The sequence below is a fragment of the Necator americanus genome, chromosome V, assembly GCF_031761385.1.
Source record: "Necator americanus strain Aroian chromosome V, whole genome shotgun sequence".
Taxonomy (NCBI): Eukaryota; Metazoa; Nematoda; class Chromadorea; order Rhabditida; family Ancylostomatidae; genus Necator; species Necator americanus.
The window spans coordinates 10197056-10218961 of record NC_087375.1 but is presented as its reverse complement, the minus strand read 5'-3'; the positions used below and the strand labels follow the sequence as shown (position 1 = coordinate 10218961).

At 37.5% G+C, this 21906-nt stretch overlaps 1 protein-coding gene across 1 annotated transcript; it reads left to right on the top strand.

Annotated features, from left to right (window-relative positions):
- Nucleotides 1-1904: 1904 nt before the first annotated feature.
- Nucleotides 1905-10874, top strand: RB195_013476 (uncharacterized protein; the record flags this gene model as incomplete). The annotated part of the gene is made up of 12 exons (XM_064203305.1): nucleotides 1905-1980; nucleotides 2568-2752; nucleotides 3207-3361; nucleotides 3909-4059; nucleotides 4202-4298; nucleotides 5226-5319; nucleotides 7104-7291; nucleotides 7365-7477; nucleotides 8311-8451; nucleotides 8508-8576; nucleotides 9081-9158; nucleotides 10710-10874. The coding sequence occupies 12 exons, from the start codon at nucleotides 1905-1907 to the stop codon at nucleotides 10872-10874; spliced, it is 1512 nt and encodes a 503-aa protein (XP_064059186.1).
- Nucleotides 10875-21906: the final 11032 nt, after the last annotated feature.

Sequence of the window (21906 nt, the reverse complement as noted above, 5' to 3'; positions counted from 1 at the left end):
TGATACGTCATTGAGCTTAATAAATAAATAAAAAATCTTATTCTAAGCTTATGATTATTTCTGATAATAAATCTTAAAACATGTCTATGCTCATGGCTAATGACAGGCGCATTGAAAAAATTAGCAAATTAGCAAGGCGACAGGCGGACGCTTAACTAAGACAATTACTCTCAACCCGCTCCTATCCATGTCATTGCAAATCCCGTCAGTTTTCTTTGGAGCTCATCGATTTCTACTTATCTTCTCGCCGTGTGACAAACACACCCACACATCGCATCGCTTCTAGCAGTTTCATGATGATGGTGGTGGTGGTGGTTCACTTCCGCTTTACGGTCAGATCCCCGGGATTTTCTCATTATCCTGCAAAAATTCTTAGTGCATCCATCGCGGCTGGTTGCGGCGATCGTTGTGGTGAGCGAAGCGAGCACGATTAGCACGTAAAGTTGCTTTCAGCAGTTGCTCGTTTCGTTACAACAGCCCTTTCAGTGGTCCATGTTCTCATATGTCACATCTGTGACACATTCTCGCGTATGTAACTGGCTATGGGCTCGTTAAATCTTTTTTTTCCAAGTTTATGGCTGTAAAATCTTACTCTTTTTCTGCTTTTATTTTGCACGTGAACGTTTCTGCTCCGATGAATTTTCCTCCAAATTTTTTGAACTAATCACTCCGTACTATCACGGTAGTGCCTTCCCTAAATCGTGAGTCCGTCACTCTTCTAACAACATTTTTGTCCAAATTTTCATTCTCTGATTCTGTAATATCTTCAATTTTTCGGTTCAATATGGATGAACGCTCAACATTGTAAGGTAAGGACTAGTATAAGGTATCAACTAAGCACTTTATGCGCACCTACGTAAAGGTGTGAACGGGTGTCTTCTATGGCCCCGAGCTTTATTTTTACAATCATAATGGGTTAATACTCTCAAAACTCATAACCTCAAAGTAACTCAGGATAATCCTAGCTCATCAAACTCGCATCAACTGAGCTGATCGATACTCGGAGTTCCACTAAAACACTCGGTTTACAACGTTAAATTCTCAATGTTAGCGAAAGCAGAAAAAAATCTAGAACGAGAGCTGAATATAAAGGACCTGGATGCTTCAAAGAAAGATAGCCTTCTTATTTTTCTTTTCGGAATTGAAGAGAGGATAAATTTTCCTCACCCGATAACCTCTACTTTTTTAAGCCACGTAAAAGTCTGTAACCTTTCACCAACGCGGTTATGATGATTTTAATTCAAAATCTCTCCTTCGTGTTTTATTTTGCTTCATAGTCTTATTTTTTTCTTTCTTTTTTGTTTTCTTTTTCAAAGTACAAGTTAGCTCCTTTCTTTAGCACACATAACATGATCTTAAATATATCCCCAGAAAATTTTTCGTTTGCTTTTCCTTACTTTTTAACCCAAGATTCACATAACGATTTCAAGAAAATAAATAGCGTGGTAGTTAAATGAGCAGCGCTGAGCTCTCCGTCGAGGATTATACGGTAGAAAAATCCCTACTTCTCAAGAATGACTGCGTTCTTTATCGAACGAAGTCCTGGAATATGGTTTTGCGCTAACTTCCAGTCAATACCTAATGCTTTGAAATCAGCGTGGAATCATCTCTAAAGTTTTAAGCGTACAGATTATCCTTCAGCTCTCTTAGTAAGTTATCAGTGATCAGGAACTCTATTGAAGGATTTTGTCTCTTTTTCAAATTTTCAAGGAATGTTTTCTTCTTCTATATTAGATATTATTGTTATTATATTAGAGTAAAATTGCTTTTCCACATTCCCTTTAGTTTCTAATTGAAATATTCTTGTGGATAGTAATGCAATACACATATGTATTTGATATTAAGATTGCAATTCAGAGTTTTTGCCCACAATCCACATCTCATGCAGCTCACCATGTGGTCGAATGCTGCTGTCTGTCAAAATCCCTAGAGGATCACCAATTTGCTGGCCATCTCGCCGTCTATCCAAAACAATTTTAGGTCCTGTTGATGATTTTATTCACATTTCACCGGAATAGATCTTAGCAATTGCTTCTTAGAATAATCATTTAGCTATTTAGACTAATGGTGCACTGAAAAACTAATACTAATGGTGCACTGAAAAAAACAAACACTTTTTGCTTGAGTCAAAGTGAATTGAAAAAAATATCGGAACATAATTTATTGTTAGTTGAACTTGGCGCAGTCTCTTTTATGGAGGACAACATGTCGAACATATTTCTACTAGCTTTTTGTGTTGAGAAGCGAATAATTTTCCAGTAATTTCCAACCAATCTTCTCTTTTTTGTTGAAGGATTTGCCTTAGAAAAGAGAAAAAAGATGGATATAAGTAGTGAGATTCATTCTAAAGCATTACTATTGTTACATAGTACATATTACTGATTTTAATCATATTTATTGATATTAACCTCAAATCATCATTTTAATCATAAAACATATTCTATCATTTTTTTCAAAATTTTAAATTTATTTATTTTAGTTTTATTATTGATTAAAATGATAATTTTATGATGAAAATAATGATTAATTTTGAGTTTTTAAAACAGTTATCGATGGTTTGCTTCTAGCGTTTCTTCGAGTAACGATGCTATTATCCATTCTCCTACTCCCTGCGGTCACCTGCTCACCATCCGAGCAACGGCTGATGAATGATCTTCTCGTTGGTTATGTACGTGAAGAACGTCCGGTGCTGGACAGCAGTAAACCAGTTATCGTCACTCTTGGCCTTGCAATGCAACAAATTATTAATTTGGTAGGTAGATCCGACGTACAATTTGTCATTCTAGGAAATAAAAACGTTAAATTCTGGAATGAGACAATTTCCTTGATTGAGTGTTGCACTTGTTTGCTATTATTATACTGTTGCATTCTCTCGTAGAGGAAGACGAAAATAATCGCAAAAAAATGATCGCATTTCCTCAGATAAATCAGGAAGGGAGGGAGAGTAGGAAAAAAAAGAAATGGTCACAATGGTCAATAATTGCACAACACGAATCATGTGGCGTTTTTCTTTTGTATTTTTTCACATTTTAATTTTATTATGAACTGTCAGTGCAAGATGTCCAACATTTCCCATGCAAAGTCGAAACGGTTTTAATTACCAGTAATAATTTTTTCAGTAACCAATAAATAGTCGTTGAATCAACAAAACTTATTCGAAGACCTGAACTATGTACGTTGTTTCAAGAAAGAAGGATTATTTTCAGAATGAAAAAGAAGAACAACTAGAAGTGAGCGCATGGCTTAAGTTTGCTTGGATCGATGAGAACTTGCGATGGTTGCCAAACGCTTACGGTAATGTAACCGATTTAAGACATCCAGCTGGAACTATATGGCAACCAGATATCCTTCTTTATAATAGGTATTTTTCTTGTTTAAAAAAATGAAAAAAACACGATGTCTACCGTAAAGTACACAGAAAATGCTCCACAAAAGATAAGCAGCACAAACGTAGCTCGAGGGTCAGTGCAAATGATAAATTAGAAAATAAGGTTGAAATAAATGACAAAAAAATAGTAAGAAAATTTTTTAAAAAATGATAGAATACGTATGTGAACAAACGATAATTATTACTAGTTTAGTTGGCTAAAATTATTTGTAGTTTCCGTGCTTAAAATTAATATTAATTCATTTATTTTTTTAAATTTTTTATAACGCTCAGAAGGGTTTCAAGAAGGACATGGTAAGAACAGATTCAAAACAAACACAGTAAATACAAAGTGGAAAGACAGAAAAAGGATGCAATTATTTATTTCTATTTCTGTGTCTTTATCCTCTAACGTCTGCAAATCCTCACAGCGATCACCCGGATAAACTGTCAGTGACTGTCTACGCTATGTAGACATTTCCTTATTTTTCAAAAAGAAAATTTCATCTCCAAAACTGCATCTCCAAAACAATAATTTCAGTGTTGATCCGGCTTTTGACTCAACATACAAAGTAAATCTCCTTAATTATCATAATGGTCTCATTAACTGGGTTCCGCCTGGAATTTTTAAAATCTCCTGCAAGTTGGACATTTACTGGTTCCCGTTTGACGAACAGATCTGTTTCTTTAAGGTGAGTTTCTGAATTTTTTCCCCTTTCAATGAATTCTGAATTTTCTTCGCAGTATACATATATTAGCTGAGACAGATGAAATTTTTGAGGAAATGTAACTGGAACTAAAAATCCGTTTAGTACTGAAGTTTTTTTTTTGCAGTTCGGCTCGTGGTCATCTAGTAAGGATAAAATCGAGCTACAAGTTGGTGAACTGGATTTCTCTGAATACTTGGAGAACGGAGAGTGGATAATTTTGCGTAAGTTTAATTGTAACTAATTCATCCTGATTCATCGTTCGTGATAGTCTTTTTTTTAGACTTCTTTCGAAAAGAAAACTCTTCCATTAAGACTTCAGCAAATTAAAAGCCGCGCGCGTTTTTCGTTTTCTGCAATTAGGAACCGAAGTAATTTCCTACTTTACTTTAATATCTATTCTGATTATTGTAGTACTTTTCTCAAAGTCTCCTTAAAGGACTAATATTTTATGTTTCGACTATCGCATCTGTTTTCAACGTAAATAAACACTTTTGGAATACAGTACAACACCATTACTAACTTGTGTCCCAAAGTCCCTTTCGAATGGTATTTTCAAAATTTAATTTCGCCCACTCCCAAGCACTCCGACGGTTTGCGACGGATTTTGGGACACAAGTTAGTAGCGGTGTTGTATGCGGGTTACAGTCTGCCTTATGCGCAAGTTCCCGCACAATTCAAAGCCCAAAATGAGGAGACCTGTAGAAAAATCGATAAATGGGTACTAATTCGGGGAATTGGTATTTTGAACTCGCTTTCCGTGTAAATAAGCAAAATACAAAACTACTGTACGTAAGGCATGGGCGAGTGCTGGAAGAGAACATTTACGTGATAAATACGGTAACGGTATCATGCAAAAATCATATACTGGTGATTGTAATCCATCAAAATCTATGTACACAAGGATCCAGTGGATCCGTGGATTGGCGATGAGCTCAAAAAAAATTTTCCTAGCTCTCTTGACCTTTCTATTTTTTATGCAGGTTTTTGAAAACTTACACCTGTTATTCACATCCTTGTACTCTGAGCAAAGACTCCAATGCAAGTTGGTGAGAAAGTTCCTAACTGGAGAAGTTACAGTAGGAACCACGTGTGTGCTTCATTACATTCATTCTTTTGAACATCCTACTTTTTTTCTCATTTCTATTTAGACTCTGAAGGAAACGTAACGGCTAAATACTACGAATGTTGCCCGGAAGCGTTTGAAGATATCAAATTTACACTTCATCTTCGACGTCGAACCCTGTAAGTATGGTAAGGGCTATGGGATTGTGGAGAATTCCAACTCAAAGTTTCACTGAACAGATAAATTTCATATTCTGTAGCAATAGAAACTTCGTCGGGATTTCTTGAGAATTCAAAGTAAAGGGTAAAGTGTGTGATGTTAATCAATCCACATGGGATGCGCTAACGCGTTCACTTTAATTCAGAATCGTTTGGTGCAGTGCGTAATCCCCATACAATGACTTGTAGGAGCTAGCTAATTTGTATCAAGACAATGTTTTTCAGGGCGGGGGTAGTGTAGCGGTTGGAGGTTCCGCTGTCTGCACGATCGATCGGAAGTTCGAATCCGCCCTAGTGCTCACCAAGCCTTTCATCCCTACGGGGTCGATAAATTGGTACCAGACTTGTCTGGGAGGATAAAAGCACTGACTTGACCCATCGGCTAGCCACCGCAAGTCATTTTATGGGCCAGTTACACGTTCGTGAACCTCAAACGATTCTGAATTGAAGTGAACGTGGGGGCGCATCCCAAGCGGATTGATTAACGCCAGACACTTGATCCTTTTGTCCTTTATTGTTTTTCATCCTCTCAGACAAGTCTGAGGTCGAACTCGGAAGGTTAAAAGCTTGATTGTGTCTAGGGCGGGTGCGAGCCAACGAAAAACCTTACAATTACGACCGAACCCCTCACCGCTTGCGCTAGTGCGATTATATAGCTGATTTTAATAAACGTGATTATTTTCCCGAATACTTATTTAATTATCTGCTTGAAAACACCCATAAGTATGTCGTAAACAAAAACAAGTAAGGACAGAAATCACGACGAAAACTCGTCTAAACTCTAATTTAGCAATGTTAGCATTTTTTGATCGTTCGTGTGCCTGGAGAGTTTAGGGATCATTCTCTTGCTAAAAAAGATGAGAAATCATTGAATGAGGTTCTCCCAAAACGCTATATTTGAGTAATCCCATGAGTATTTCTTGCGAATCTGAGTTAAGATCCTTTCAGCTCTCTTAGCGGAAATCTAAGCACCGCTCGAGCGCTCACAACTGCTCTGCGCGAGTTTTGGAGGCAGATTTTAAAATTCATTGATGGAGTAAGCGAGTGACCAAACTAATGCATTCGGTGCGGTGCGCTGGCGGCGTGTCGTGAGGAAAAAATCTCCAAATCTCGTGTCTCATTCCCACCATAAAATTTATGAGAACTACCAAATATATTGCTTTTTAGGCTTTTAATGAAATTCTTTTTCTTCCACTGCTTTAAGCTCTACGAGGCAATAATCACAACCGGATTGACGTACAGTACAATCCAAGATGGCTATTGATTAGGAAGCCTGAGCAACTTTCATTAAACGACGTTTCCGGCACATGTCATTTCGAGCTAGCACTCCTGTTTAAAATTAGAACCAAAAGAAAATTTTTTATTGATTGATTTGACCTGTAGGCAAGGTAGCCAAGGTTGCTATTTTCTTTATTAACTAAAACCTAACGTTTCGGCGTTATCGCCTCCGAAAGAGCCTGGGAAAATGAACGCCATCAGTTACTTATCCTCTCAAGCGCCTCCTAATCCTATAGAAAGCATCCAAACGGCAAGTAAACTCAAACAGCAACACATCGGATAGCGCTTACCTCATTTCCTTAGTCTGGCAAAGGTAGCTGACCACCACGTACCACAACTACCGCTCACAAGGGTTTTTATAAGGGACGTAAGGAGAAAATGGTCTTGCAAATTTTTTTCCCAATAAATTGAATTTTTTGCATCTTTTTACGTTTCAAATAATAAAAATCTACTGCATTGCTTTTTAGGTACTATGCGTTCAACCTAATCATGCCCTGTATGCTCACCATGATTCTTGTTGTGCTAGGCTTCACCCTATGTCCAGAAACATGCGAAAAAGTCGGTCTACAAATCTCCGTCACATTGGCTATTTGCATTTTTCTCACCATCATGAACGAGATGACTCCTCATACATCCGAAGCTGTTCCTTTACTCGGTAAGCATAGTTTTTTTTGTCATTTTGAATATCAAGCCATTCTCTCAAAACAACTGAAAGTAAATTATTTCAGGTGTTTTCTTTCAAAGTTGCATGGTAATTTCAACGTTGGCCACTTCGTTTACGGTATTTGTGCAGAGTTATCATTTTCGAAGCCATCATCATACGCATAGAATGTCTTTTTGGGTGAGCGCTTAAAATTTAAAGGAAAAAATGAAAACACTGCAATAAAACCAAATATTGTAATAAAATAAAAGTTTGATATAGTCGGTAGTGAATGCGTTGAACCAAATGAGAATGAGCGCGGTGAATCTTAAATCTTAGATTTTCGCAGCGAACAAAGAAAAGCCGCTGTGCAGTGGAAGACGCGTCGCGTTCACCCGGTTGAACAAATTCGCTGCCCACTATGTACTCCTTCAATAGAAGTCCAAACTGATATGTGTAGTCTTTTAACAAATAAATTAAATAAATAGCTGACAAACTTAAATTTAAAATAATTAATACAATTCAAATTTAAATAACTTGCTATTATGCAACAATTTTATCTACACATTTTTAAAAGTTTTTTGCCTTAACTTCGAGAAGGATTGGCATGCTTGAAAGAGATATAAGAAATGAAGTAATCGATTCTAATCAATTTTAGTATTAACAAATAACATTCACTAAGTTATTCAAGTTATTAGGTTTGTTATTAACAAAGTAGTTACAATAAAGTTACAAGAGCCAATAAGTATATTTTTGACGCATTTACGTCACTATATTACAATAACATGAGGTAGAGAGTTAATGATTTTAAAAAACTCCCTCACTACCTGTCGAAATATTTTGAAGTCTCATTCCCATGGGTAAAACAGAACCTCATTGCCGAAATGGGTGATCCACAATATTCCAAACGACCATGCTGTCGTTAATGTTATTGTAATTAATAGGATGTTAAGATCATTGTAGTTTTTTTCTTTCAAACCGTGCTGTTCGCCTAATTTTTGCGATGTTCCCCATCGCTAATCGATTTTTTTCAGATGAGATATATCCTCCTGGAGTGGGCGCCATGGCTGCTTCGAATGCAGTTCCCCGAGCGAGCGAACAATTTATCAACTATCAAAGACAGCTGGGCTAATAGAAAAACGAGAAGACGAGGAACAAAAACAGCGTTTGACTATGTGAGTTACGACAACTGCGCTGCGCTAACCTCCAAGAGATCCCACTTTTGTTTCAGGAAGAAGAAACAACGTCCACACCTGCTGGCATGGCGATCAAGGAAAATTTCGACAATTTTCTTTTTCAGGTTGCTAATCTATACCAAATCACAGTTATTGGCTTGCTAAAGATGGCAATCAAGGGAATATTTGATGTTGATTTTTTTTACGTTATGTTCAGGATCTATTCAATATTTGTATCACAACATAAACAAGAGATACGCGAAAAATTCTGGAAAAAGAGGCGCTAAGATCATCCAAGGCATTAGTTTACCCCTGAAACAACCCATTACGGTTATAGGATTGACTAAATAAAGCATAGAAAAGTATCCTTCTCGAGTGAATTTCACAGTAATCCGCTTCGATTTACTTTACTTTCACTTCAACAACTCCTGATGCCTCTGATTCTTGATTTGTAGGCGATTTCTCCCATTTTTGTTCCGGTACTTCCAAGCTTGGTCCCAGATCTTATCTATGGTATAACTGTGCATTAAAAATATCAAGATATTTATAATTTTTCCAATTTATTATCTAAATTATGATCACTTTCCATCCATCCCTATATTTCCAACAGAAAAAGAAAATTCTTTAAGGTAAACGCTAAAGTTGCCGACGATAAGCGACTGGTGGAACGTCTACGAGTGCTTCAGAAGATTCATGATCATGTTAAGGTAAGCTGAATTCGCAAAGAGGAGGAGTACTGTGTGATAATCAACCAAAATAACCGAGAAATGTGGGACAGAAGGATGTTTCCAAACAGCAAGGCGTATCCTCATCCAATCGATATTGCAAGTTGGCAAATACGCGCGCGACCGCACGCTGCGAAGCGTAAACGCATCGCGCTGCTTTGCTGAAAACTATGTTGATCCATTAACGTTTACTAAATCATAAAGTATAACATAGTTTTCAAAAGATATCTAGAATAAAAATTATAAAAATAGCAGCAGATGAATCAGAGAAAGATAATATGAAATCGTATGAACACCCAGTTGTTGTGAAGTGCAGAGAATCTCGTAACTAGGAAAAGAACATTTTATTTTTCGAGCATTTTATGCACTTACTTTTCTTTCGAAAAAAAAAACCAAATTAATTAGAAACGTAAACTGAGAAGAGAGGATCCAAACTGCCAAATCTCGAATGCAGTGAAGAGAAAGAAACCGTTAAAGGCATCACCCCACGAATCTGAGGTGGTGCAGATTTCAGGTGGAGTATTCGTATACGGGATCGTAGATTATGGAGACGGGGGTGATTCCGTCCATTTCTTCCTAATTGCCGTAAAAAACGGTCCGGAAGATACGGCTTCAGGCGTACTGGCGCACTATTTTCTACAGGGAGTTCGACTGGAGCGCGCCAGCCTTGTGCGGCGCCGCACCTTCCGGACCGTTTTTTACGGCAATTAGGAAGAAATGGACGGAATCACCCCACTCTCCATAGTCTCCCATCCCGTATACGAATACTCCACCTGAAATTTGCACCACCTCAGATTCGTGGGGTGATGCCTTTAAAAGCGCGCAGTTTATTTAGAGTAAGCAAACTCAGCTAGGAGTAAGCGTAACCAGAAGTGGTCTTCAAGAAGAATATATTGTTGATCGAAGCTGATCATTCCTCTGGGATAAAGATTGTTCTTTAAAACAGGCTCATCCAAGCACATGTTTTTCTCACTGTCGAAAATCACGATTCAATTACATTCTTTGATCCAGATTTACGAAGAACTTTGCGAAGGAACAAATCTATAAGTTCAGCCAGTTACAGAAATAAAGGATTAAGGATAAAGTGTCTGGCGTTAATCAATCCACTAGGGATCCGCCACACGTTCACTTCAATTAAGAATAGTTCGAGGTTCACAAACATGTAGCTTACCTGTACAGTGATTAGTGTGGGCTAACCGATGTCGAGTCATAGCGGAACCTCTTATTGACTGCGTTACACCGAGCCTCCTGGATGCAAAGACGTATTTAGTTTTCTATTCACAATCGTTGGAGATTTATAAACGCGTGTCTGGCCAAAACAATTATTGTGAAGGGCTATCCAATGTAACCAGCCAGCGTTTTGATCCAACAAGATTAGTTTTCCACCAATTTACCTACCACAGAGGGATGACTCCTTGGAGGCTGGTTGACTCCGGGGCGGTTTCGGACCATCTCCATACGCTGTGGTAACCTATTAGCGTTGACCCTGGCAAATGTATCACTGATTATTGAACGATTACTGATCTTTTAAAGATGATCCGTGAACGTTCCGATGACACTGTGGAAGACGGTCATGTAGCGCTGGAATGGCGTTTCGCTGCCATTGTCGTTGATCGGCTTGGACTTCTCTCCTTCTCAACGCTTATAATTGTAACGACGCTTGTGATATGTTTACGTGCACCATATTTAGTGGCTTAAAAGTTGACTGCAATTGTATTCATAGCATAATTTCACTTAATTTCTCAATGAATCAAAATTTTCGACATTGAAAGCTTTCCCTTGGAATAAGACACGGTCGCAATAATTAAGTATTCTTTTAATTCTACCACATTTCCTCTCTGTTCCCTGACTGGTTCTGTTGGTCGTCAAGCACACTCTCTAATCAACCTATTATTTTTATTTATACAGTAGCATATTTCTCTGCTTCTCAATTTCAATTTCACGTGCACTGTTTTTTTTTCGGAGAGATCTGTGCAACGATTTTTCAGCCTAGCCTCTTTTTTATCCTCTTCTTTTTTCCCAAAAAAAAAATGCTTCACATGAGAAATGGTGCTTTTAATTGTGAATGACGTGTATTTTACTGGTTGTGCATTTTTTGCAATAAACATTTCAGGAGATCTTTACTGTTTTGTGATTTAATGTTTCTTTTTTGTGAATTTTGTCAAGTTACGAATAAAAAGTTATATATGGAGTTATGTACAGAAATAAGGCAAGAACGGACGCAAATATGCAAATATTTAATTTAACTACGCATTCATGTTCATTAGTAAGTCTGTAGGTGTGCGAATTCGTTTCCTGATATTCTGCACGGGACCTCTATGAATTCCGATTTGTTATGCCATAGGGTATTTCTTGAGTACATTAGCGAAGCAATACTTACAATCTGTGATTCGCTGCCAAACGCAGTACGGTAATTAAGATAAGCATTGCGTTCTGGATCCCTCCGTCAAGATTCGCTCGCCGCTGATGAAATGGTAACTTGTTCAATGTGAGGAATTTGAGACTGTCCACCATTATTTCTTTCGATTCTTGAGGCTTTTATAAAACTGTAACGGCGCCAAAACGTTAGCAGCATACCACGAATCTGAGGTGGTGCGGATTTCAGGTGGAGTATCCGTATACGGGGTCGTAGATTATGGAGGCGGGGGTGGTCCCGCTCATCGCTCAAGGGGTGGAGCGTTGCTTTAGATGGCGTCGTACAAAACGGCATTCTGGAGGCGGCTGTTTGCAGTGATGCAGGGAGAGATTAGCGGAACTACCCCCGTGTCCATAATCTACGACCCCGTATACGGATACTCCACCTGAAATCCGCACCACCTCAGATTCGTGGTATGCTGCCTTTAAAGGAGGGAAGTAATCAATTGATCAAAATTTCCATGAATGCGGATGGAGTTTTAGCTTCAATTCAGAATCGTTTGGGGTTTGTAAAGATACGTGCAGCCTATGAAATGAACTTCGAAATCCAGACGCTGTTCCGCGTTAGCGCCTTTATCCTCCCAGACGAGTATGATAGAAATTTGTAGATCCTGAAGGGATGATAAAAGTGATTAGCTCAGGAGCGGTTTCGAACAACCGACTGCGGAATCGCAGCCAAACCTCTTACCGGCTGTCCTACACACGTCCTCTGTTAGCTGTAAAGATAATCCTGGTTTTGTACGTAATTCATCTTATTATCAAATACTTTTCAACGCAAAATCGTTTCGGTTTCTTCCACGGGACCATCATGGTGGTTTCTCAGGCTACGATCAAGACTCGGTTAAAAGCATCATCCCACGAATCCGAGGTGGTGCAGATTTCAGGTGGAGTATTCGTATACGGGATGGTAGACTATGGAGAGGGGGTGATTCCGTCCATTCCTTCCTAATTGCCGTAAAAAAAACGGCCCGGAAGATGCGGCTTCAGGCGGTCTGGCGCACTATTTTCTAAAAGGAGTTCGACTGGAGCGCGCCTGCCTTGTGCGTCGCAGCATCTTCCGAACCGTTTTGTACGCCAATTAGCAAGAAATGGACGGAATCACCCACCTCTCCATAGTCTCCCATCCCGTATACGAATACTCCGCCTGAAATCCGTACCACCTCAGATTCGTGGAGTGATGCCTTTAAAACAGACAACACAAGCATGACAAAACACTAGTCAGCACACAGTCGGGGCCAAACGTGTTCACCTAACCTAACGTAACGCTTCTGACGCAACTGGTTCCCTTTGTGTTTGGTACACATTCTTTCCTTATGACTTCGTCCCGTGAAAGACGTATTGCATTCATCCGTTTCAATGAATTTAACGTCGGAAGTTAATTTAATTCAGTTCCGCACAGATGCCAGATTTTGCTAGCTGAAGCAGAATTTCTGCGTCCAGATAAGGACTATTAGTGAGCACTAGAGACTTATGTTTGACCGGGTGACCGCGACGCGTTTGAATTGATTGACGGATGACCTCTACCCAATGTACACATACATGTCTACGATGCAGTTTTTCTACCTTCTTTTTTTTCAATGAAATCCACAATAATTCGAATACTAGCGCCTGCACAAACCGAGTAGATCGGTAAGTCTTATACAGAAAAAAAAAATTGCGACACCTTCTGATGTGTGTTATAAATGAGTGAGACATGACATTGAAAATGAATGTAAGTTAAAAAAGGAAGAAGGAAAAAATGAAAGAAGAAAGGAAAAGCCAAACATCTTCCGAAATTCTGGACTTTTTACTCATTATTTGCCACAGCTATTGAATCAGGTAAAGTATATCTCAAATTTCTGCTGATCCCGAACGGAAACAGATAAAAAAAGTTCGTTAAAGAGTCTGTGGGTTGATTTTTCTTTTTTGTTATCATTTTATTCTAGTGGAGCGGGTGTAGCGCACTCAATTAGAGGTTCCGCTGCTTGAACGATCGATCGGAGGTTCGAATCCGCCCTAGTGCCCATCAAGCCTTTCATCCCTCCGGGGTCGATAAATTGGTGCCAGACTTGTGGGGGAGGATAAAACACTGACTTGACCCATTGGTTAGCCAAGTCATTGTATGGGCTAGTTACACGTCCCACACCAGCTACCTCAAACGATTCTGAATTGAAGTGAACGTTGGGGCGCATCCCAAGCGGATTGATTAACGCCACACACTTTGTCCTTTATCCTTTATTTTATCCTAGTACTACGAAAAAAATTAGTGAACTTCCCTCCGCTGATTCTCTGCACTCCTCTGCAAACTTACTTCTCCTTCTCTCCGCTCTAAATGGATCTCTTATCTCATCATCAGTATATTCTGGATTCCCTACCTACCGCAAACTCTATCTAAACCATCAGTTCACGTTCTTCATGATTTTAGCCAATGTTGATTGATGTGAATTTTTTTTCGTCGGCTATCTTGATATCTCAATGCAATATTTCACTTGTGCAACGTTCTTGCAGTGGAAGCTTCAGTTGGAAAATACATCCGAAAAACGTCGAGAGAAAAGAAGATAAACTTTAGAGACAAATTTCTGTCCTTTCAGGACGACATGTGATTGATCTCAAAGAAGATCGCATGCGGTCGATAAGTACGGCGATATTCTCAATTCTCTCACAATTTGTAGCAAAATCTCAGCAAGACCTTACAGGACAGTGGGTGGAGGCAAATCAATCGCAAAGAGGACGGATCCGTGGTAATTCCACGCTTGGATTTGTCCTCTTTGCTCCTCAAAAAACAAATCCGTGCAAACCGAGGTGAAGTCGGTTGATTGAGGTGTGGAAAAGCATCAATCATGTGGTGGTATGATCAACGTTTAATCGACAGCGGCCCCGTCCGACGCAAGTGTTCGACATTCCAGCGCTTTCGAGACGTTTTCCTGATCCACATGAACGATTTGTTCTCGATTATTTATGTGAGTTCATTCCATGAGACCACCATTTCCATGAAAAATAACATTTATCGCTATTATTTTTCACATGAACTTCATCTTCGACTTGTTTACGAACTCCTACGCGATCACTGATCATTCATTCATTCATTTGGTCTGGGCACGCAGGTCAATTGCAATAATTGGAATACATTCTCTTTCTGAATTTCTTGTCTGCTCTTCTAGATCGTGAAAAAAAATTAGTATGTTCATAGAATAATAAATTGAAATAGGAAAAGATATCTTGCAGAAGCTTCCCAATACTCATCCTTCCTCGAAATGTATCACTGAAAGTGAGAGAGAAGGAAGGAGAAGACTATAGAATAAAATTTCATTTCAAATCTCTCCTTTTTTTCTTTTTTTTTCCTCCTCGTTTTTTTTCAAAATTTCTCTTGATGTGAATGGAAATTTTCTCTAGTTTTAGTGTTTTTTCTTTGATTAGATAATTCTGATGATTGTGTGCCTTCATGAATATTTCAACAGGGATTCGTCCCTTTTCCGTTTTCTTTTCCCACGCAAGCACTACATCCTCTTCATTTAAGACATATACGAGATATCTTTTAATTTGCTCATTTTTACTTCTTCTAAAAATTTTCACACTTCATTTGAAAAGCCTTACTCTTTGTTTCCTGTGGAAATTTCTCTTAAAATCCTCACAACATTCCCTGATCCTTATGCGCTCTGTGGTCTTCGAGAATTCTCTGCCAGCTGCAGTAAAATCTAAGAAATTCATTAGAATTCTCTCTAATGCGAGCACATTATGCTGCAAGGTCCTAGCCGCTGCATTGGTGCAGCGATTTAAACTAGGTTCTAATTTCCTTGAACTTTCTTCAAATACTTGTCTCATTTTAGTGAAATTGCAAAATTTTTCTAGATTCTTCAACCACAATTTATGTCTTCAGTATCACATCAAAACAAAAAGTTTTATAAAATCGTCAAAGAAGAATGTTTTTGCCATCCTCACTCTTGTAGGGGTTCGAAAACCCTTAAACTCGGTTGAAGAATATCTTTGCAACTTTCGTTATCCTGAAAATTGCGCAGAAAACTCTAAAAGATTTTGAAGTTGCCCCTTTACCCTCTGACGGATTTGCCATCCTCACTTAAACACTTTTAACTTTCAAGGAATCTGTTTATTCTTTTAAAAATTGTGTAAAATTAGACAGAGTTAAGCTGATGCAAGGGAAAATGCAAGCGTTTTAATCAGATAGAAACTCGCCTCAAGCAATGATAATAAAGAGGAACGAGTTACAATGAAATGATAGCGGTATTTTGTAAAGCATTTATCAGAGTTTGTACGGATTTTTTGGTTCCCAATTATCAGAACCAAAAAATCCGTACAAATTTTCTTTGCCTCCAATCGACAGATGTATTTAATGGAACTTAATCCTCATGTGGTGCGGACATCTGGGACTTTTATCATCAAATCTTCTCTCAGTTCGTTTTATCGCGTGCAGACTAGGAGCGATGTTATGTGCATATCGAGGCTTAACTTTGCACTAAACGAAGTTGTCCCCTATTTCCAGTAACTCTTCACAGCAAATATACCTATCATATATAATTTACCTATCTTTTTTTTATCGTTTAACGCATTTAATTTCTAATTTTTAATTTTCGTTAAGTTTAATTTTTTTTTGATACAGCTTAAATCCTAGGTGATCAATTGAAACAACAAGGAGGTGAATGGTTTTCGACGAAAACTTATAATGTTTTGCTCATTTATTTAATTAATTTATTTTTTTACTACGCTCAAAGGCGTGCCCAGAGTAAGAGGTAAGGAATGAATAGAAATAAACTATAGAAAATCGATCAAGGAGAAAAGAATAGAATGAGAATAAGCAAGGATAAGTCACGCGAACAGTAAGCAAGGGACGATTTAGTAATTCTCTTGATATAATTTTATATATATATAATGTTATAAACATATCTATTGCGCACGATTTCGCTAAAATGGACTTAGCAATATGTTCGAAATGATATCTCCATCCAATCTTTCAAAAAAATCCCTTTCCATAGATTTAAGTCATTATTGGTTGCTTTGATTTTCATCCAGAAATCGTTAATGACCTTGTGTTGCTCAACTCCACATATACTGGTATGATGGTATGATCCTATTGGATATCAAAGTTGTCCTTAATTTTACCATAGAAGCGGTCATTTTGATTGAAGGATCCTTTTTCCATATCTGTTTCTCCTATACATAATTCAAATCCTTACAGTTGTGGGGTTTACTCAAGTGTGCTTCGAGGTAATCCTTTAATTTATGGTTTCCAGATCCAAAAAGATTCATCCAGAAAGCAAAAGAAACGACAGCTATATATGCAAAAATTTTTAAAAATATAGCAATTTGAGAATTTTAGCAACGACGGGGGAATAATCGAGCAAATGTTATCTAGAGTGAGGTATTGGATGTCATAAGCATCAAGAGTTTCTGGGTGTGTGCGTGTAATCCAAGCCTCAGAAGCTGCACTCTGGAGATTTTCTCCCACATTTTTCCCACGTTTCTGTTGTCGCTGTTCGCTTTCACCATGTTAGGGCGAAGCATAGTTGGTTAGCGGGAATTCCAGGACAATCCCTTTCTATGATCTTTTCTCCAGAGCTTATTTTTTTATCCTATACTACTAACAAATGTAATTCCTATGGGATCACGCTATTTTTCCCCAGTATCCTTATAAAAGAAGTGTTTAGTATGCTCAAACGTTACTCCTAGCATCCAATGAAACAAAATGATGTAGAATAAAACAAAACAGTAAAGAAATAAAACGAATAAATAAAATAAATACATAAACGCCATAATCCTCTCTGCCAACCATATTTTAGACTCATAAATTCATTTGTGTTCCATATGCTTCTCTTAAACTTCTTTTGAGTGGCATCCGATGAGGACAGTTGCGGCTTATTCGTTGTGTAATTTCTCTTTCCTCATCAGCTCATCATTACAACCGACTGAACAAGGACACATCTTCAACAGGTTGTTCCCGACAACATTTCCTCCTATTACAGATAATATAAACCTCGTGGACTTCTACAGAACATCCACAACTATTTCGCATGCATGCATGTTTCCTCGATTTGTGAAGTAGGAGATTGAAAATTTACACTATCATAGTTTTATTCTTTAAATAATAAATAGGCATCTCTAATAATAATATTTCCCAAGAATTTTTCTGTAATTTTTTTTCTTAAAATTACTCATCTTTGCATGATATTTGTGTTAATTTACAGCAATTACTCATTCTTCTATGATATTTGTGTAAGTCTACAGCATCTCTAAGCCAGAGTTTCCTAACCTTTCTCAAAATCTCAGACTATTTGTAACCTATTCTGTTACGTATGAAAAAACACGATAGTAAGTGTAAGGGAAGAAATCCGAAGGAAAGAATCCGTAAAAAGATAAGATTATCTTGTACTACTTCCATCTGCTTGCTTTTTCGTGGATTCTGTGTTTTCTATTAGCTATTGTTTTTCCTGATTTTTTCCAACTATATGTGAATGAATCATTCCAAAAAAATGCCTTCTAAGCGTGAGGATGGTAAAACGTAGTGCTATAGATGGACGTTAGTAAAACAGAAAGAAGGAAATTTCGAAAAAAAAAGCAATTCTAGGATTGTGTGGATTTTATTTTTAACCTTTTTTCTTATTTTGTAAGTGATATCTGTAATATAATACAAATGTATATAAACGAATTCAATCACAACGGCTCGGGTTTTAAAAGATTACTTTCTTTGAGATAATTCAGTTCAGATAATAGAGAGAGAATTTTTCGTTTGCTACAGAAGTGGAGATCCTCCTCTCATATTATTTATGTAATAGTATTGAAAAAGTTTTAATAGTAGGCATGTATTCAGATTAAAAGAGAAGAAAATTCAAATCTTAAAGCCCCCTAATCTCCGCCACACAACTATATCGACATTCAGTGAGAAGTTAGATGGTGGTGCTAGTGGTTCCTTCCATTACCCATCTATCTCATCTTTGGGCCATTATCGAGCGCATTGCATTATCCTGCATTTCCTCCCCCACTTATTCCTTTCTTTATGTACTCCAAGTGTCTTACTTGTCTTTGATTTATTTTGCAAATACAAGAAAGAAGAGTTTTCTCTTTTTCTTTGTGGAGAAAGAATGGGGCTATGACGAGGAGATTGCCACTGTGAGGTCCATCGTCTTCAACTAAAACCCTCTCTACTAAAAGGAAGAACGATTTAAATTTCATTTCGTGGATTCTGCCTATTTTTTTCGGCCGAAAATCAACCTCATTAAGCAGTTCTACAAATATTTAGAAAACCCTTGCTTAGGAATAAACAATCGTTTAGAATCTCATCTCTGCTACGCAGTCTTCAGTATTAATCTTCAGGATTAACTACATTTTAGAAAGATTCAAAAAAAAATAATTTAGAAAAATTAGTTGTGAAAACTTTATAAATGATAGTTTTTCCGTGGACAAAAACGTACAATATGCATTTACGTACGTTTCGTCTCATGCCGATTAGGCTGTGTGGGTTAGGATAGGGATGGAATTGAATTCAGTCTCCCACCTCACCACATCCTAACTGCCACTTTCCCTAGCCTCCGCCTATGTACTCATTCGGTTTTTCGTTCGTCAACTTTTATTTGAGTGATGAAAAGTAGAGAGTCTTCGTTTTTCTGGATTTTTCCATCTAGGTTCCTAATGATAGCCTCATCTAATTGTCAAATTGTGCCTTTTAATTGACATCTGTGACCACAACATTTATCGGAGATCACACAAATTGATCATAACCTCTAGGATCTACCGGGTTTTTTAAAAGTTTTTTTTTTGGCTTGTATGCTATTTTCGTCAGGACAGTTTTAGGAAAACCGACTGCTTGTGAATCCTTCTGCATGTACGAATCGAATTTGTGCAGAAGATCTGAAAAACCTGAGTAGAGAAGATTTATAGGAAGAAATAAAATTTATAATTACTTCTTTTTTTTGTTTAATTAACATTTATTACAACTTCTACTCCCATCATAGTTGTAATGTAGAACTGGAAATTATTTCAAAAAATGATTTTCCGCCTATACAATCTCTACTTTTTCATTCGTTCATTTTTCCTCTTCCTTCATACGTCACGTTACCTGCATGTTCAAGGCAGTAGTGTAACTAGGTGCTGCAAGATCGTTTCTCAGGAAAAACATGAACAACAGCTCATTTTTCGATCTTCAGTTTTCGATCTTCGGCAGAAAATGGGAGAGTTTCATGTTCGAGAACAGATCAGTAATTCTCTTTTTCTTCAAGGCACCAAGTGCTGGAAGCGTCTCGGTAATAAATCATCATAAACAGTAGCCTTATTGCCTAATTCCGCATGCACCCTCTTCAACTTTTTCTGGGCTCTACTGGTCTTCTCATAAAACAGATCCATAAAGTAGAATTAGCTTTTGCGACTGAAAGTGGATGCAGTTACATTAACACTGAATCACTGTAAAACATGAGAAAAAAAGAACATATTTTAGCGGTTCAGCTCAAAATTTTCATATTTTACTCCTATTTTATCCTAGAATTCTAATCTTTTTGGTCGATGCTCAATTCAAGCACATTTTACTTTTTCGGAAATAGAGACTGCATAAAAATCGTCATTAATTCATTTTTCTTCAGAAGTCGAATAACTTCAACTGCTCTTTTTTCAACTATTTGTATTTGTTTTGAAATAATACAACTATTACTGTACTTACTTCCAGTTCATAAACTTTCTTAACTAAAATACATTCACACACTAAAGGAAATGAAATAAAGAAAGAATGAGGAAATACAAAAACTATGCTCACCCTATCTTTGCTGGGTGGAAATTTCAAGCGATGAATGGCCGAGCATAGAGCGGGGGTTCCGTGCACCTTTCCCCGAGAAAAGTAGACAATTTCTTCAAAAGGCATTTTTTTTTAGTTATTTTGAATCATTTTCATGGATCTGACAACTAACGGGGTTAATGTGATCTATAGGAATATGAAATATGAAATTAAATTATGAGCAGTAACATGTAATAATAATACACTATTAAGAAATCATACAAAATATGAAAAATTATTTTAAAATCAAAGCGAACCGCATAGAACAAGACTCTGTTCATTCGATGATCCAAGAAGTTGGATCATCGATCGAACATACCTGGACGAGTTGAACTCGATTTAACGAATCAGCAACTACTTCTACATACAACAGGCAGAACAGAAGAAATGTTCCAGAAACAGAAGAAAAATGACCTAGAAAGAAAGCATGCAATAATTTTCTTGGATGTGAAACTTTTTTCTTTTCACACCGTATTGCTAAGTTTTTTTGTGATCTACTTCTCCATGTTACATGAATAATAAACTTTTTGAACCACTTTTGAATCCCTCAACTTCTAGCAAAGTCGTCTTTAGGATATCTTTGCGGAAGATGTGGAGAACAATTCTAGTTCTGTATTTGACTGAAGTTAAAAGTTGACAGAAAAAGAACAGAGAAATAAAAATGCTGGGAACGCTCCAGACTAATTTCTGGTCAAAAACATTGATCTCTATTAGGTTGTCAAAAATTACTAGTTTCACTATTATTACATTACTACTAGCACTTACAAATTTTGAACCACGGCCTCGAAACTGCTGCTAAATCGAAAATTGTAAGTATATAGGGTAGACGTATGGAAAGCTCAGTGTATGTATTGATTTTTCGATTTTATTAAAGCCCTCAAAGAGCAGCAAAAACGCTGACCCCAGCTCGGTATTTCATTTAGTTTTATTTAGTTCATTTATTTGATTTAGGAAGCTCGGTATTTTGTCATGTGATCACAACCAAACATTTTTACGGCTGAAGACTCACTGGAGAAAAAGTATTTACACTAATCTTCTCCGATAACAGAACATACGTGTTCCACTCATTTACGACATAAAACAAGTTTGATTCCATAAATTAACAGCTCATCGATAATGTCGATGATCTACCGGCACCTGGCACCAACAAATGATGGCTTAAGCCTAAAAAATGTATAATATTCCGAGAAAATTGCTTGCCTTACACGAACTGTTACGAGCGCTGTGTAGGTGCTGGTAAACTATTTCGGCTGCATTTTGAAAGGATTCCTGAGCCTTCAACTTTGAATGTTAAGCTTTAGTAAAAATAAAATATAAGGTTAAGGGATAATCCGGATGCGAAGGTTGAATTCCTTTACGTCCGTGAGTATGAGTGGAAATTTGTCTCGAGGAAAATAAACAGATTAGCGTGATCTTTTTTGTATTTTTTTCGGATTTGATGTATCTCAAATCCATTCCTTCTCTCCGTTTCTCGATTCAAATTTGTTTATTCGAGCGGACACCGCTTGGAAAAAAAACGAGAGAAACGAACAGCAACGGATGTTCTCCTCGAATGCTTGTCCACCG